General features: G+C 39.2%; 2 protein-coding genes and 1 long non-coding RNA gene across 3 annotated transcripts; all 3 read right to left on the reverse strand.

Annotated features, from left to right (window-relative positions):
- Positions 1–1,458: 1,458 nt before the first annotated feature.
- Positions 1,459–2,308, reverse strand: LOC306963592 (uncharacterized protein; the record flags this gene model as incomplete). Its single annotated transcript, XM_079557168.1, has 4 exons — positions 1,459–1,636; positions 1,770–1,831; positions 1,902–2,024; positions 2,170–2,308. The coding sequence occupies 4 exons, from the start codon at positions 2,306–2,308 to the stop codon at positions 1,502–1,504; spliced, it is 459 nt and encodes a 152-aa protein (XP_079413294.1). The 3' UTR covers positions 1,459–1,501.
- A 2,563-nt stretch (positions 2,309–4,871) lies between these two features.
- On the reverse strand, positions 4,872–5,522 carry LOC306963177. Its single transcript, XR_013792893.1, has 4 exons — positions 5,443–5,522; positions 5,175–5,297; positions 5,043–5,104; positions 4,872–4,937 (listed from the first exon to the last, which is right to left on the reverse strand). It is a non-coding gene; the product is annotated as an uncharacterized lncRNA (long non-coding RNA).
- Positions 5,523–8,130: 2,608 nt separating this feature from the next.
- Positions 8,131–15,433, reverse strand: LOC306962804 (uncharacterized protein). The gene is made up of 6 exons (XM_079556105.1): positions 15,374–15,433; positions 14,918–15,259; positions 14,475–14,816; positions 10,078–10,185; positions 8,454–8,518; positions 8,131–8,270 (listed from the first exon to the last, which is right to left on the reverse strand). Exons 1-6 carry the CDS (start codon positions 15,414–15,416, stop codon positions 8,145–8,147), a joined length of 1,026 nt encoding a protein of 341 aa, XP_079412231.1. The 5' UTR covers positions 15,417–15,433; the 3' UTR covers positions 8,131–8,144.
- Positions 15,434–18,331: the final 2,898 nt, after the last annotated feature.

An 18,331-nucleotide genomic window follows, 5' to 3' on the forward strand; every position in this document is an offset into this window, starting at 1 on the left:
GTCCTTCACAGCAAGACGGTCCCAGGTTATATTCTCACCTGGACGGGGCCTTTCTGTGTGGAGTTTGCAGTTTCTCCCGTTTGCAGTTTTCTCCCGTGTCTGTGTAAGTTTCCTCCGGGTGCTCTGGTTTCCCCTACATGTACAATAGGAGAGTGAGTTTTAGAGTGCGAGTGTGGGCAACGGATGCAAATTAGCCCATGGCTACAATCCAGGGTGGCATGTTTACATGCATGAGTCCCATGTATGTTCATTCACATGCACTGTCCCGACCAAATAACAAACAACTAAAACAAAATACTTTAAAAGTTTCCTCAGAGCTGGGGTAAAACGACAACAGCTCTGTTGAGGGTTATTGGTCAAAGTCTTCATAGAGTTCTTAGAGACTCCTCCTTTTGCAGCATAAATGTCAGCAGTGACTTGTATTTGGGAATGTGAGCGTCTAAGAACAACTGTCTGACACAGTGTCACCTGACCCTCAGCAACTGTCTAAAGGTGTACAGTATATTGCATTTCAGCTGCTAATTAAAAAAAAAGCCTGTTTTAGATGTGATGAAAACCAAACTGTTTCCTGCAATGAACAAAATACAATCAAGAAACTTCCTGATTTGAAGTTGAATGAATCAAAGTAATCAGTAGTACCAACCAATATACGGTGTAATAATGGAACAAGCAAGATCTGTCAGAAGACGTGTGAGTTTTGTTGTAATAAATAATGATAAATTAATAATCTAATCAATAATACATAAAATACCCTAAAGTAAAAACCTAAACATCAAATAATGCATAATATCATATGAAAATAAGGACACTGGAATTGGCTGCTGCTTTTGGACTGAAGTGAAGATTAAAAAGGCACTGAGCGTCCTGACCACAACTGTTCAGATAAAAAGCACCTGAGTGGAGTTATTTTTAGAGGCTGAAAACACAAACCGGAAATTGGTTTAAAACAAGACGCACTGTTTCCTGCTCTCAACATTTACATCAAGAAGGACCATCCCATATCTATGTTTTGACATGTTGCCTTTCTGACACACTTGAGGTTCTAAAATATGAATGATCCAAGTAAAACCACTCAGTGATTTAACTTTTCGAACTGTATCTAACATGGTGTCAAAGGTTAATAATCAATCCTGTCTTTTCCTCTTGTTGTCCAACGATGGTGACTCTAATGGGTCTCAAACTGTGTGCACGATCCAGAGATCTCCACATCCGAGTGTGTCAAAACATCTGTCTAGCTCCATTTCACATGCCACATAGAAAATTAAAAAGAAACGTATTATTTCACAAGAATCAGCCCTGATTGCATCACTATTGTGATCAGTGAAATGAATGTTCTATAATAAAATGTAATCCTTGTTCATCAGGGCACAATCTTTAGAACATTACAGACGTCAGTCATTTCATAACATGTATGATTTTATTTTCTAAAAAGCAAAAGATAGAATTACACTAAGAAGAAGTTCTGCAACTATAAGCCGTTATTGTGAAGGATAAATACAGTTCAGAGGGAGCTGAGATGTTCAGCTCTGACAGTGGAGTACACACACTCCTGCTCTCGTCTGGTTTTACTCCTCGGCTTCACTTTTCGGGATGAGAAATTCAGCGCTGCGTAGTTGACGTCTGCAGCTCCACCGTCCTGACAATGTAAATGTGTTCATGTCAGTTTGAAATTATAAACACCATTAGGGCCATCGCTTGTAGTAATTCAATAAATTTGATCTTGTTCAAACTCACTAATGTCGCCACTTGAATTGAACCAGTTTACTTACCACAGACTGAGACGAACTCCTCGTTGTTTTGCCACAAGGACTATTGATGGAATCAGAGGCATCTGCAAAAATATAAATCTGTAAATAAAAGGCCTATTGCATATTTGTCAAACTGTTATAAAGAAAGCTGACCTCTGCAGTGAGCACAGACTCTCCCTCTCTTTAAACAGAGGACGATGATCACCAGCACACAGCAGGACAACAGGACGGACAGAGCCACAGTCACTGGGTCCAGATCCTGCCCTGGGGGTTGGTCTGAAAATATTTAGATACTGTGGTGAGGGTCAAGTATTTAGAAAACATTAATTTATCCAACCGGCTGTTAAGCAATGACGGCACGTTAAAATATTGAAAGATCAGCAGAAACTTAAAAACGACTTTTGAGGCAAACATGACTGACCCATCTCCACTCTTGTTCCATCTCCAAACAGTACGTGTCCACATGTGTCCACAGCGCAGTAGTACGTCCCAGTGTCAGAGGAGTTTCCTATAGTTTTAGACAAAGTGTAAACACAACTGTTGTTTGTAAAGTTGTACATGACTCCAGTGTTGAGTTCCTCAGATCCAGCTCTGAACCAGAGCACTTTGTGATGCTGTGGACACTGGACTTTTGTGTCGTCTTTGGACTGAAGTGAGCACTGAAGAGACACTGAGCCTCCCGACGCCACTGAAGCTGAGGATGGACTTTGTCTCACATCATGAACACAGTTCTGTGATGTTCTTCTATCTGCATTAGAGAAAAATAAGCATAAAATGTGTCCAATTAACTTAAAAATGTGTTTTTCAATGACTTACCATTTACTACCAAGAAGGTACTGTTAAAACTGTCAATGTCACATCCATATAGTTGATAACAATAGTAGATTGCTTCATCGTCCTTTGTGATATTTGTGATGTTCATAACATGCATATTATCTATTACTGTGAAGTTAAAACGTTTGTCTTTGAGTGACTCCTTCATAACCTTTTGATAATATAATGCAACAATAAACTGCATTGTTTGTCCAGGAATTTGCCGATACCAATTAATTCTTTCATTGATGTCCTTAGAGCCTGAGCATTTTATCATGACATCGTCGCCAGGTTGAGCCACAGTCACAGGTATTTGGTCTTCTACACTTGGAGCTGAAATAAAGAATAAATAACACACATAAATAAACATCATACATGTGGTTTTACACAGTGGTTTATGTTGTTCATTATAACAGTGTCTGTACTTACACAAAGTGCTCACAAAGATGAAGGCAGTCAGTGGTCCTATCATGGTCTCGTCTGAGGCTCCTGCAGCTCAAATGTGCATTTGAAGTTTGCTCGTCTTAAAGTGAGACTTGAAAAGCGGAAATTCTCGTGATTGGCTGAAACACACATTTTACTCCCCCAACGTTAATAAACGCGTTTCTACTTTAGAATTTAATCTGTTTTCTCTTTTAGACGTAAAACATCGACTGTCAGAAATTTCTGCTGAACATGTAGAGACTGTAAGTCAGAATAAACCTGATGTGTCACATTTAAAAAGATCTTATGGATGGAAGGTAATTATTATTTTATTTAGAAACAACACTATCCACATTTAGCAATTACATTCTTTGTGTCTGTGCAAAAATATTTTGGTTTAGCTGTAAAGGACTGAACTGTGCAAAGAAAACATGGGTTTAAATTACAACATTAACACAATTTATTTAAATATTAAATAAAAAACTAAAGATTTGATTTGAAACAGAGTTTCAGCAGCTTGACTCACGTAAGGCTCCAATATTAAGTGACTTTCTCTGATCTGAGACCGGGCAAGATTTAGGAAATTTCATGGCCTAAAACAATGTGTTTTTCTCTTTATTTAATTCATTCACAACTTTAAAAGTTTCCTCAGAGCTGGGGTAAAACGACAACAGCTCTGTTCAGGGTTATTGGTCAAAGTCTTCATAGAGTTCTTAGAGACTCCTCCTTTTGCAGCATAAATGTGTCAGCAGTGACTTATATTTGGGAATGTGAGCGTCTAAGAACAACTGATGACACTGTGTCACCTGACCCTCAGCAACTGTCTAAAGGTGTACAGTATATTGCATTTCAGCTGCTAATTAAAAAAGCCTGTTTTAGATTTGATGAAAACCAAACTGTTTCCTGCAATGAACAAAATACAATCAAGAAACTTCCTGATTTGAAGTTGAATAAATCAAAGTAATCAGTAAAACAGAAGAAAAGCTCATGAGCAGCCTGCCAATATACGGTGTAAAAAGCAAGATCTGTCAGAAGACGTGTGAGTTTTGTGGTAATAAATAATGATGAATTAATGATAAAATCAATAATACATAAAAGTATGTAAAAGTACACATAAAATCATATGAAAATAAGGACACTGGAATTGGCTGCTGCTTTTGGACTGAAGTGAAGATTAAAAAGGCACTGAGCGTCCTGACCACAACTGTTCAGATAAAAAGCACCTGAGTGGAGTTATTTTTAGAAGCTGAAAACACAAACCGGAAATTGGTCTGAAACAAGACGCACTGTTTCCTGCTCTCAACATTTACATCGAGAAGGACCATCCCATATCTATGTTTTGACATGTTACTTTTCTGATGCACTTTGAGCTTCTAAAATATGAATGATCCAAGTAAAACCACTCAGTGATTTAACTTTTCGAACTGTATCTAACATGGTGTCAAAGGTTAATAATCAGTCCTGTCTTTTCCTCTTGTTGTCCAATTATGGTCTCAAACTGTGTGCACGATCCAGAGATCTCCACATCCGAGTGTGTCAAAGCCTCTGTCTAGCTCCATTTCACATGCCAGATAGAAAATTAAAAAGAAACGTATAATTTCACAAGTATCAGCCCTGATTGCATCACTATTGTGATCGTGAAATGAATGTTCTATAATGAAATGTAATCCTTGTTCATCAGGGCACAATCTTTAGAACATTACAGACGTCAGTCATTTCATAACATGTATGATTTTATTTTCTAAAAAGCAAAAGATAGAATTACACTAAGAAGAAGTTCTGCAACTATAAGCCGTTATTGTGAAGGATAAATACAGTTCAGAGGGAGCTGAGATGTTCGGCTCTGACAGTGGAGTACACACACTCCTGCTCTCGTCTGGTTTTACTCCTCGGCTTCACTTTTCGGGATGAGAAATTCAGCGCTGCGTAGTTGACGTCTGCAGCTCCACCGCCCTGAAATTATAAACACCATCAGGGCCATCGCTTGTAGTAATTCAATACATTTGATCTTGTTCAAACTCACTAATGTCGCCACTTGAATTGAGCCAGTTTACTTACCACAGACTGAGATGAACTGCTCGTTGTTTTGCCACAAGGACTATTGATGGAATCAGAGGCATCTACAAAAATATAAATCTGTAACTAAAAGGCCTATTGTATATTTGTCAAACTGTTATAAAGAAAGCTGACCTCTGCAGTGAGCACAGACTCTCCCTCTCTTTAAACAGAGGACGATGATCACCAGCACACAGCAGGACAACAGGACGGACAGAGCCACAGTCACTGGGTCCAGATCCTGCCCTGGGGGTTGGTCTGAAAATATTTAGATACTGTGGTGATGGTCAAGTATTTAGAAAACATTAATTTATCCAACCGGCTGCTAAGCAATGACGGCACGTTAAAATATTGAAAGATCAGCAGAAACTTAAAAACGACTTTTGAGACAAACATGACTGACCCATCTCCACTCTTGTTCCATCTCCAAACAGTACGTGTCCACATGTGTCCACAGCGCAGTAGTACGTCCCAGTGTCAGAGGACTGTCCTATAGTTTTAGACAAAGTGTAAACACAGCTGTTGTTTGTAAAGTTGTACATGACTCCAGTGTTGAGCTCCACAGATCCAGCTCTGAACCAGAGCACTTTGTGATGCTGTGGACACTGGACTTTTGTGTCGTCTTTGGACTGAAGTGAGCACTGAAGAGACACTGAGCCTCCCGACGCCACTGAAGCTGAGGATGGACTTTGTCTCACATCATGAACACAGTTCTGTGAGTTTTCCTCATCTGCGGCAGAAAAGAATAAAACATGTCATCAGTAGTTCCTTAATAACAATAAAATGTGCTCTGGTTTACCATGAACGATCAGGAAAGTGCTGCCGATTAAGCCGTGTACATAACCAGTCCTCACTTGACAATAGTAGATTGCTTCATCGTCCTTTCTGACATTTCTGATGTTAATAACATGCAGGTTATCTATTATTGTGAAGCTAAAACGCTTGTCTTTGAATGAATCACTAAGAATTTTGTCATAATAAACTTCAACAATAAACTGCATTGAATGTCCAGGAGTTTGCCGAAACCAATACATTTTACTCTTGATATCATAAGAGCCTGAACATTTAAATGTGACATCGTCTCCAGGTTGAACCAAAGTCACAGGTATTTGGTCTTCTACACTTTGAGCTGAAATAAAGAATAAGTAAAACACATAAATAAACATCATACATGTGGTATTACACAGTGGTTTATGTTGTTCATTATAACAGTGTCTGTACTTACACAAAGTGCTCACAAAGATGAAGGCAGTGAGTGGTCCTATCATGGTCTCATCTGAGGCTCCTGCAGCTCAAATGTGCATTTGAAGTCTCCTCGTCTTTAAGTGAGCCTTGAAAAGCGGAAATTATAGTGATTGGCTGGCTCTAAACATAATGAACACGCGGCTAAGCTATAATTACGTCAACAGAAGTACACGAGTAAACATCCAAATCTAGAAGAAAGGACACAACTTTGTTCAATCACAATATAAGAAATGAAGAAATGTGCAAAAGAACACAAAGCTACTCATGGGTACCTCAAAGGATGAAGTTGATTCTTCAAGTCTCAGCATTACATGTCTAGATGTCTCAGCAGTGCCTCTTGTAAGCGATACTAAGTCTGTGGAAGGTGGTTTCAAATATTGTCTCCAATTTAGCAAACTATAAAGGTGATGAGCGCATTTAGGCAGATTTAGAAGCAATATTTATATTATTTTAAGTATTTTCAGGCTTGTTTTACCCCAGCAGCTAAATTTAAAATGACACAGCTCCCAGCATTGAACAAATAATTACTGAATTACTGATTTGAAGTTCTGCTCATCACCAATGTAACTATATAAGAGTGCTGCCTATTTTAAGCCTTAACTTAAAATATATGATACTGATTGCTATTGTTTTAAAGCAGGACTAAGTAACTCATGCCCCTCGAGGCTATAAGCGCCACTGCAGGTGTCGTAGCATGTTACCTTTTTTTACTCATTAATTGTCTGTGAGGGTAAATACTACGCTGACAGAAAAGACAAAGGGAGAGAGGGATATTGTACATCCAATTACACAATAGAGATCTTTTTTTTTTTTTTTACTCAAACTTGGCTGTAAATACTGTTTAAGTGGCGCTAGCCCACAGCTTTGCCCGTTAGCCTGTTAGCTTCTTCTTCGTGAATCCATTAGTGTGTATTGGTGCTCTCAGTCGGAACAGGAAGTGTGGTTTTCTGGCCAGAGACACCAGGGGGAGATGAAAAGACCCCCCCAGTCATCCCATTAACACTTCTATTACCCCCACAGGGACTAAGTAGACAGATTTGCCTTCTTTTGTACATCTTATTTGTTTATTTAAGAGGCCCCCACATGAAAGCACATACACAATCTTTGTTGTTTTAAAATGTTTTCTTTTACATCAGACCAGTGTCTCTTCTCTCTTCCATACCCAACACTTTCTGCAGTCTTCCTCAGAGATGGTCACATGATATTGTTGTGACGTCTCTTGTCTCTTGATTTACACAGGTTTTGGTCTTGTTCTCCAACCGGTGGAGGCAGAACAACAGCGCCGTCTGCAGTCCGACTTCTTCCGTGCAGCGTCCCAGGTGTGTGATAGCTAAAATGCCCTCTCCTCCTGGTCGACTGTCCTGAAACTGTCATTGAAATTTCCGAATTTCAATGACCTCCTTAACCCAGTGCCGGTGTTGATTTTAGCTCTGTCCCAGTCCACAATGTGATTTTCTGTTTTCCGGTGGTTGATGGGAGTCGTTCTTGCACAGCCTTTTGTTTTGTTGCTCTTGTGCACACCCTTGTAGTCTCCTTTCCACATTCTGTTCTATGTTTCTGGAGCACTGAAAGCCCTCCCTATTTCCCCAATATATATGTTTTGCTTTATGATTTAAAATAAAGCGTTTCACAGTAAGCGTTTCACAGTTTAAAACAACACCAAATTAACTTTTTTGGATTAAGCTTTGTTGTCTTATATTGAAGATATCAGTTAAAAAAATCTTGAGTCAGTGGTTGTGCAGCATTTTCGTTCTTTATTAGAATTAAAAATATTACAGACAATTACATTGCAACAAAACTGTTTGTACATGTGTGTAAAATATATAATTTATTCACTGTTAAACAGAGGGGAATGAAACTTCAGCGGTAGTCCCTGGTGGCGGAGTAGAAACATTCAGGAGGCAATGTGTTTTTTAGATTTTTTCTTTTCACTTTTCTCAAAGGAAAATCCAGTGCTACATAATTCACACCTGCTACATTGTCACCCTGTGAAGAAGAAGAAGAAGAAGAAGAAGAAGAAGAAGAAGAAGAAGAAGAAGAAGAAGAAGAAGAAGAAGAAGAAGAAGAAGAAGAAGAAGAAGAAGAAGAAGAAGAAGAAGAAGAAGATAAGACTTTATGATTCTATGATTGCACAACAAGCAACTTTTCATGAATGCTTTTGACTTTTACCGGAGTGTTCGACAGATTCTCGTCTCTGTCCAAGACTTCAGTGGAATTGTGAGTTGTTATAACTCCTGTTGAGAAAAAAACTTTTAAGGGTTCACTTTTTTAAAAGGAATTTTTGTCCCGAAGGTTTTGGGACAGGACAGCACAGGTTGATGTAGGGGGCAATGAGTGGGGGGAGACATTCAGCAAATTGTCAGCACCAAGATGCTGAGGACAGAACCATAATGCATGTGCAGCAAACTAAACCTATAAGCTGCATCCCTTTTAAAGTGAACTAAACTGTGTCTAACATTATTATACGTCACATCAGGTGTAGCTTCATGGATCAAAAAGTTGAGTCTTAACCAGAGGCGAGTTGTACTCAGTTACATTTACTCTAGTTCATGTTCTTGAGTAACTCTTTATAGTAGTTTTGTCTTACAATGTATTTTTTAACTACTCTACTTTATATTACATTGATGCATCTGTATTAAAAAAGTTACTCATTCCACAGTGAGTAAATCTTTAAGTGGCAAAAGCTTTCTGTTGACGCAAATAGATAGAGTCTATAGAGTTCGTGTTTCATGTACTTTTTTCATTAATTTCACTACTGAATTGCAAATTAAACTTTTTTAAGCCGCTCCAACAGTTACTCGGTACTAACAACACTTCAGTAGCATTTTCCTCAGGTACATTTTTTGGTTACTACTTTTTACTTTTTCAAATTATTTCGAAATAAAGTTACTCTTACTTGAGGGTTAGGGTTATAATAATAATATATATAATATATAATATAATATTTTAATTACTCTACCCACCTCTACTCACAACAAAAACAGTTGTACTCCTTTGTTCATTTCTTATTTATATTTATTGGTTTATGTGGTTGGGACAGTGCATGTAAATGAGCATGCCAATCCCCCACTCGCACTCTCAAACACACTTTCATTTATCCTGGCCCATTGTATTGTAGTGGGAGGGCAAACCGGAGTATCGGGAGGAAACCTACACAGACGCGGGGAGAACGTGCAAACTCCACACAGAAAGGCCCCGTCCCATCGAACCCGGGACCTTATTCCTTTAAAGCACGAACAAGGCAGTATTTGTCAGCAGTAAATGGTTTCAACAGTTTCATTTATATAGCGCCTTTCTACTTGCTTTTATGCACTCAAAGCGCTTTTCATCAAGAAATCACTCACCCATTCACACTCTCGTTCATACACCAGTGTACGCAGACGCTGGAGACTAGGTGGGTGAAGTGTCTTGCCCAAACTGCCAATCCTCCGATCACAAGACGACCCGCTCTATTCTCTGCGCTGCCCGCCCACAGTCAACATAGCAAATCACTGACAAAACTTATCATTGCCGTTCTCATGTGCCTTCGCCGCCCACAACTCCTGCGGTCCATTTTTAATGAAAACAATAAACGTGTAAACCATGCCGTGCAGCGTACTAACAGCGCTGGGTTAAAGCATACTATGGGAAAAACAGCATATTTTTTTTCTTTTGGGTGCCTATCCGCCAGCTGAGAACCACAGCATTAACTTACTTACTTAGTTACTTAGTCAATTTGATGAAGAAAGCGTGACCTAATATTTTATTGCAGTAAAATAGATTTTGATTTTTTCATTTTTTGGCAAATACACACCTTTGAAATGTGTAGCTTTCCTGTACTGGTAGAACATCACCACATGGATCACAGCCGAGCAGAACAGCAGGACTCCAAGTGCAACACAAACCAGTTGCAAGTCCACAGCTGTAGGGATAAAAACATTACCATTACTGTTTTAATCTGTCGGTGTAAACAACAAAAAACACTTTTCTTTTCAACATTTTGAGCAACACCATATTTAGAGCGGCAACAGCACAGTCCACTCCCCGTGCGCACATTGATGAATAAGCTGCTCTTTTAATGCGCCTCAATGGCATTTATCATGAACTCAAGTCCACAAATCCAAAAACTGACAGAGATTTTATGAAGTAGTCTCTCTCTCTTCTCAAGCTTTTGGACACTTAAAAACAATCAGCGTTATTTTACATATTATTTGCAGTTTTACAGATTAATTTAGGAGGCATAATGAAGAGAAAAGCAACATAGCGATCAGGCGCAAGGTGCAGGGTAACAGCCTTTTACACACCTCTGATCTGAGCCTCTGAACCTGCCCATGATAAAAGCAATTTAAAAAGTCACACACAAAGGAACCGGTTGCGGACTGGAGCCCCACAGTAATAGTAGCTCAGTAGTAGTAGCTCTGAGAAACACAGATACACACAGAAGAGAATAAATAATAGAAGTAGTATAATAACAGATCTAAAAATGAGTGTTACATATAATAAACTTTTCTTTTTTAGGAAAGTTATCATAAGGTAGATTCATCAGATTGCATTAAATTTTATCAGATTAAATAAAAAAATTCCTTGGGGAACCTGTTGTACTTTATTTGCTACACACAACATTCAGGGAGCATCTCAAACAAGAAACGCCTAAAAAATGGTTATTCTGTAAAATAGTTTAAAACACATTTTGAAAATATAAATAAAGCAAAATATAATAAAGCAAAATAGAGTAATTAGGAGCCATATAAAACACTGTCTGATACAAGAACGTACAGCCTATCATAGATCCACCTAATGCAACTGAGCCTTCAAGACTAAAGGTCCACCACAGCCAAAATCCACTTTACCCACTGGTAACAACAGTAGGAGGGTCATTCACCAAACGTTAGCTCATGTGCAAAGTGGGATGCATTCTTTCATTCATAATATCAAACTTGGGGTCCTAATACTGTGCTACAGGCAATATCAAATAGTAGCATCATTAGTAACATGCTCACTTAATAGCATATTATATATTTCAGCTTGCACTCTTGATAAATGACCCCGTGGGTGCAGGTGAGGTTTGAACAAATTACCGATATCTTCAGTATGGAGAGCATTTCTATCAAAAACAAGAAAATCTGTTCACTCACCAGTAAAAACAAATCCAGTCATTATTTACTCTGAAAATAGGTAGTATTTACATGAGATTGAGAGACTTCAGAATGAGGAGACTTCAAAGTGGAGTGAAGTCTCATCTTAAAGGTGCATTACGCGACTTTTTGTGTGGACAGAAGAGAGCGGTTGTCAGCATGGGGCCTTTACTTTCCATCACAGTGCTCTCTAGGACGCTCCAGGATCAATTGTTAGGAAGGTTTTTACTGCTGACGGGCCCTCTCGCCACAAAACTTTCCAAACAATTGATCATGGAGCGTCCAAAAGACCACTGTGACGGAAAGTAAAGGCACCATGCTGACCATTCATACAGCTGGTCAAATACGGTCAAATAGGTTGTTGTCGTGGCGATGTGAAAACAGGAAGCAACCTCCCTCTCTCCTGGTACAGCGTAATTTTTTACCCCTCTCAGCGAACTGCATTGTGGTTTATGTTCCACATTGTTTTTCGGGATACTTTTTTTTGTATGTCTGTGCTGTCTTTTTGTGGAGGTTTGGTGGATTTGTTTGTTTTGAGAGTCCAAAATGGTCCTGAAGAAAGCAGCTTTTTAAAGGTAAACAAAATGCTTGCTTATCAGCTAAACCCATTTGAGATCTACACGTTTCATCTTCTGAGACACTGAAGAGGCCCCACACCTGCAGCACAGTGGAGGCGTCACAAGAGGAGCTACAGGAAACAAAAGAGGGACAAACGAGATGGTGAAAGACTGGTGGAGCGGAGGGAGCTGCAGGAGGAAGAGGAAGGAGGAAGCGGGGAAGCTGAATTTTCGAACAACTTAATTTTTTACCTATTTTATTTTTTATATGATTTTACATCTGGTTTAAACTATTTTCATGAGGACTATTGGAGCTGAAGTGTTTAATTTGTTTTGATTGAACTATTGTATGTGCAGTTCATGGAAACCCGGTTGTTACATAAGTAAAGTGGATCAGATAGAAGCGTGGAGTCTGTGAAAATCTTTTAAACTGCAATCGTGGTGGTTTTTTGGGCTGTATACCTTTAAATGATTGTTAAGACAACAGGAAATGGAAAAAAGAAAAGTACGGTGGCCCTGACGTGCAAGTCACAAACACAGCGCTAAAACCAATGGCCGCTGGCTGCACTGCTTTCTGACCATGACGCTAGGGGGCCGCCATTGCCTTCCATTGCTACAGTACCTCCATCTGTGGGCAAAACAAGCTAGTTGTCCATTAGATAGTTAGAGAGTCTGTAAATCAATCTGATTTCCCTTTGGAACGTGGTCGTTGTGGTAAACGGCAAGGAGCGAGGAGACGGGAGTCTATTATTAAAACTATTATAAACAAAAGTGGATACGTTAAACAAAATGGTGGAAATGCACAAACCAAAGTGGAAACACAAAAACATTAGCGGACAACACCTCCCACCCACTGCACGGGACTGTAGAGGAGCTGAGCAGCTCTTTCAGTGGAAGACTGAGACACCCTAAGTGCAAGAAGGAGCGCTACCGCAGGGCCTTCATCCCCACTGCTGTCAGACTGTACAAGACTGTAAAGTAACATGTGCAATAACCCCTTTGCAAAATACATGCAATAACCCCTGTATTTACATCACTTATCTGCGTCACTTTATCAACCATTTGCACTATGACATAAACCTGCACCGCTAACACTGACTATAACTTTTTATTTCTTTTTGTACAAAATTTCTCCATTGTGAGATCAATAAAGGCTATTTTATCTTATCTTAAACGCACAAACATTAGTGGAAACGCATAAACAAAAGTGGAAACGCACAAGTAAGGGATAATGTGCACTATCCCGCTCAAACCATCGTCGCTCAAACGACGCCGCTCAAACAGGCCCCAATGAAACTGTTCATTGGGGCCTGTTTGCTTATTTTTTTAAGTCCTATCTGTTTTACCTGATAGTAATTCCAGCTCAATTGTTTATCGTTACTATGGAAACAGCTGCAGTGGAGTGATATAGAACGTGATAACGTTAAACTATTATTTAACTGTTGCCGTGCTAGGTGTACATTATGTAAGGATTAAACAACTCGGAGCCGTGCATTAGACGGTTATATGCAGGACGCGGAGTAACACCACTCCGCTGCACGTCGGTGTTACTTAACTTACTAAACTTACTAAATATGCCAGACTACCGGGACTATTTTATGTGGGTTATTAGCCGGTCACTGAAGGCTCGTCTCAGAGCGAGCCATTCTCCGCAGCTATTACGAGGATCTCAGTCAGGCTCAACGAAACAACATAAGCACATGCTGCATCGCCAGAATCACAACACAACAGGACAAACCCAGCACTTTTCCGTGGAAGTAAACACCGATGTGCGGCACTCGTGGGCAGGAGTTATTTCACTTTTACGCTGTTTAACCTGAAGCAAGCTAGCTAGCTCAACGAGCTCAACTGTTTATGGAAACAGCAGCTGCGGTTGAGTCGCTCACACCTGGGCCCCACAAACTGAAACTTTTATGTTTGACTTTACTAATCCAGCCAAATATGCTCAAGTGCAGAGATCATTTTATGTACGCCTGAAAATCATAGAAATCGAAAGCTCATATTTTATGAACAGTAGGCTAACCTAGCTGCTCACTCTCCTCTACTTCCCATTTATCAAATGTTTTGTTTTGGCCAAAAACGTTGAAATTGACCACAAAATCCATCTCATTCGTTCCTGCCAATCACTAATTATGCGTTTATCTGATTCAGCTGTGTCATGCGTTGCTATGGCAATGCCCACCACAGCAGAGTGATATCCCAGTGATTTAACTACCGGACTACGTGTGCGGTTATACCAAAATAATGCACGAGAAATCGAGGTAGTAACAAAAGTGGAAACGCACAAACAAAAGTGCTTTAATGCTGTATTTGTGACTTGCACTTCAGGGCCACTATAGAAAAGAGCTCCAAAGTGATCTCATCTTGACCCTCTGATTGACAGCCGCATATCAGGATTTAAAAACATTATTTTCGAAGATCATCTAATCACCATCATCAGTTCTATATTATCATTAACATTTCTTAACCTGGATGAAGTCAATACTTAGAATCTACTTAGAGCATTGTATTTTTCTTACTGCTGATTATCTCCACTCTTGTTCCGTTTCCAAACAGGATCTCTCCACATGTGGCCACAGCGCAGTAGTACGTCCCGGTGTCATTTAAGTCCTGCAGAGTTGTGGTCAGTCTGTAAACACACTTCCTTTGGTCCTGTTCCTCAGTCTGGTCTTTAAAAGTGTAGACGGTGCTGGCTGGAGATTTCCCTGATCCAGATCTGAACCAGTGAACACTGCGTTTAGAAGGACACGGGACTGAGGGGTCGCTTTTGGACAGAAGAGAACACTCGAGCTGCACCGAACCTCCCAGCGGAGCAGAAGCTGAAGAGATTTGATTCACATGGAAAGAGTTGTTCCCTTGATCTGTTCAAATTACAAAAGTAGACCAAAACAAAATTACTACAAGCATGACCATATTTGAGATTTTAAGCAAAATAAATGAATAAATAAACAAAATGCTTTACCAAGAACCATCAAAAAAGTAGCGTTGAAGAAAGTCATTTTGTACGATGATCCAGCTTGGCAAAAATAAGAAGCTTCATCTTCTTTAGTGACATTAAAAATATTGAAAGAATAAAGATTTTTTTCCACTTTTGTTAAACTGAATCTGTGATTGTCTTTTTGAAGCAGCGATATCTTTTCATAGGAACCCTCGGCAATGGTTTTGATTACTGGTTCAGAACTCATTCTGTACCAGTAAATCAGTCCGGCTTCAGTCCTATTGACTGAACAGATCATAGTGAAGTTATCTCCAGGTTTGACCATAGTCAAAGGAATCTGTTCATGTCCTTTGAGCTGACTGACAACTGGAAAACACAACACTAATGGTTACCACAGATACAATTACACTTTCAAAAACTAAACTCAAACATAGAAACATTCACGGCAGTTCAGGCTAGCAGGTATACAGATATACTTACTTAATGTGCTTAGAAGAATCAAAGGTCCCAGTCTTTCTATCATTGTGGCATTTCACACAGTTGCACAACTGACATCTTCCCACCCAAACGGCAGATTTAGTCACAAGGCCAAATTACTAGAAATCATTGTGATTGGCTGTTTAAAGATATGTACTTCCTGTACCCTTTCTTTGCTTGAAATGACCCAGAAAACTACATGTGTATATTTATATTTTTGTATGTTGGCAGTGAGATTATTTTACATTTTGTTTAACTAAAACTGATACTGGTTTAGAGACAGTTTGCAGAAATACGCTGCATAGTAAATGATGTGGTCTCTTAAAAATCACTTCATGGTCTACACACAAAGTTTGACATGCACGTTTGTTGATCTGCACTTTGATCTAGAGGCATGAAACCATGTATTATACTGTACATAGAATGCGGCATTATGGTGTCAAGCCTCGGCTCTGACAATTTGATGAATGTTTCTCCCCACCGGTTACCCTCTTCTACACTGAACTGTCCGGTGTATGAAGCCTAATGGTTTTATGGACAGCACAAAGCCAGTAGTCTGGCTTTATGGGGGAAAAAATTAAGAAAGAAAAAATACATGGTCAGTCCTGTTCAGACATATGGACAACTGCAGTGCACAGCCTGGGTTGCCTTCTCCAGATCTTAGCTCATAATGATAGGAAGTACAAAACTGGAGGATTAGCCTGATGTTTTAGTTTGATATGACTTGAATTGAATATAAACTCTAGCGGCTGAACATGAAATCTCCTCAGTTGGGTCATGTGTAACCAACCACATCAAAAGTGAAGTCTCTTTTAGACTTGCATTGCTTTTTCCTGTGTTTGTTGGCATTGTCATCATCAGATGCAAAAGGATTTTTTGAGGGTCCACACCAGAACTGCTGTATGTAATTTATTTAGGGTTTAACTGGGGAAAAACAACACATCACTTTATTCATTACACATAGGTCTTCACTTCCTCTTAAGTAACATTATGTAACCCCCCCTAGCTCTTCCCCTTTAGTTTACATGCTGTCAGAGATATTCAAGCACAAGTGTTGGGACCGACTGAAGCCACAGGATGCAGCAGAATGACTGGAGGATGTTGACTGCGGTGGACTGTTTCTCGAATTTTAACAGACCACTTTTTTTTTCTCGCCCAGTAGACGCAAAGCTTTGGGCATAAACAGGATATGACTGTAGCTAAAAGGTGACATTTAGAAACTACATTAAAAAGAGAATTGTTGGTCACATGATTTGGTCATAAAACCTAGAGCATGATTTAGTTCTGGTAATTTCACTCACAAAAAGGTCATCATTATGGTTATCATGGTTAATATATATATATATATATATATATATATATGGCAGCAACACCTCCAGAAACATACACACAGGGGGCCTGCTTTCATAAATTTGAAGATGTATACATCAAATGTACACATGTCACAGTGTCAAATTTGGTGTGCACGACCTTGGTGCAGGATAGGAGCCAGTGGAGCAAGCTGATCAGGAGATCCATGGTCCCCGACCCAATGAGGACGGTAGCAGGCTCAGGAATGACATCACAATTTTTTAATGAATCAACTTTTGCCTTAATTGTCGACATACCTCACATTTTTAATTCATCTATTGTATAATCAGCATAGCTGGGGTATAATCATCTATAAAAATGCACAGTACAAGTACAATGTATTTAATATACATAAAAAATTCAATTTTATATATCTATATATATGAAAAAAAATTACGTTGTACTAAATTCGGCAGGTAGAATGAATCAGGGTTAGTGTAAAATAAAGTGTTTCATTTTTCACATGCATACGTTTTTATTGTAAAGGTGAGAATCTGTGGTTGCAAAGAACTTGGTTTCATTTGAGATGTAGGTGGGATCTGTCAGTCAGCGACATTTGTTTAAACGCCTAAAGAGAAAGCGAACCACTTCCCCCGAACTGCCCCAGCTACTGTGGTAAAGCTGAGCTGATGTGTGGAAGCATCCGCACGCAACTTTGTTATGAAGCAAAAAATCCATTGCATTTACTAAGAAAGTAGAGATGTTATCTTGTTGCTTTAGTTTGTAGTGCAAACTATGGTCAAGTGTAATCTCCACATCAACAGCGAACTCTGATGCTGAGCAAATGTTATTTCCTGTACCAGGGACAGGGACAGGAAGTCAAAGCGCTGGTGGGTGTCAGCTCTGAACATATACTTCATATGACTGTATGGCCTTTTTCTACAGCCAACTTTCATCTCAGTCTACAGGATACACAATGGCATTTTTATCTTTTATCTTGTTGTTTATCTGGTTTAAATAATGTAAATAAAAAGTAATCTAATATATTGTATTAAGTGAATGACAGACACAAGCTCACACACTAGCTGAAGCCAAGTTAAATTAAATTAAATGTATTTTGGTTTCACTGAAAATTGAAAGGTCAATTTGTGTTTTCAAATGTATTTGATAATTCACAACCCATTTTGGTTAAAACTGGCAAATACAGCTACAATTGGATTTAGATACAGACATGTCAATCATTATTTAAATAAAAAATATAAATGACCATTCAAAGCTGTGCTCTAAAATGCAGGGACGTGTCTGCGGGATGGTTAAGTGGGCAAAGACCCCCCCTGAGCCACCCACTCAGAGGGATACATTGGGAGTCAGTCACAACTTTAGTCTTATAATATATCAACAAACCATCATAAATAAATTATAAGATAATAAATAAGCACAATCCTATTTGCAAGCAAGCTTACCAGAATAACAACATGGAGGCACCCTAGCAGAAGTAAGCACACAATGTTTCCACAAATCTGACCTATTTCTTTTTGTTTGAAAGGTGTGTCTCTGCTCCAACTACGTACTGTGACTGAATGAGTAAATATTAACCCACACTCTAGTCTGAACCCATAAAGTTGACCATTGGAGCGTCGTCAGTTGAAGATAAATTTCTCACAACCGCAC

The sequence above is a fragment of the Gobius niger genome, assembly GCF_951799975.1.
Source record: "Gobius niger genome assembly, chromosome: 5".
In the NCBI taxonomy this organism is placed as follows: Eukaryota; Metazoa; Chordata; class Actinopteri; order Gobiiformes; family Gobiidae; genus Gobius; species Gobius niger.

Excerpts from the sequence above, each read along its gene's own strand:
- LOC306962804 (XM_079556105.1), bottom strand. The coding sequence starts at position 15,416 with ATGATAGAAAGACTGGGACCTTTGATTCTTCTAAGCACATTAA. Across the intron at positions 15,260-15,373 it reads GATTCTTCTAAGCACATTAA|TTGTCAGTCAGCTCAAAGGA; the intron begins GTAAGTATATCT and ends TGTGTTTTCCAG. Across the intron at positions 14,817-14,917 it reads TACTTTTTTGATGGTTCTTG|ATCAAGGGAACAACTCTTTC; the intron begins GTAAAGCATTTT and ends TAATTTGAACAG.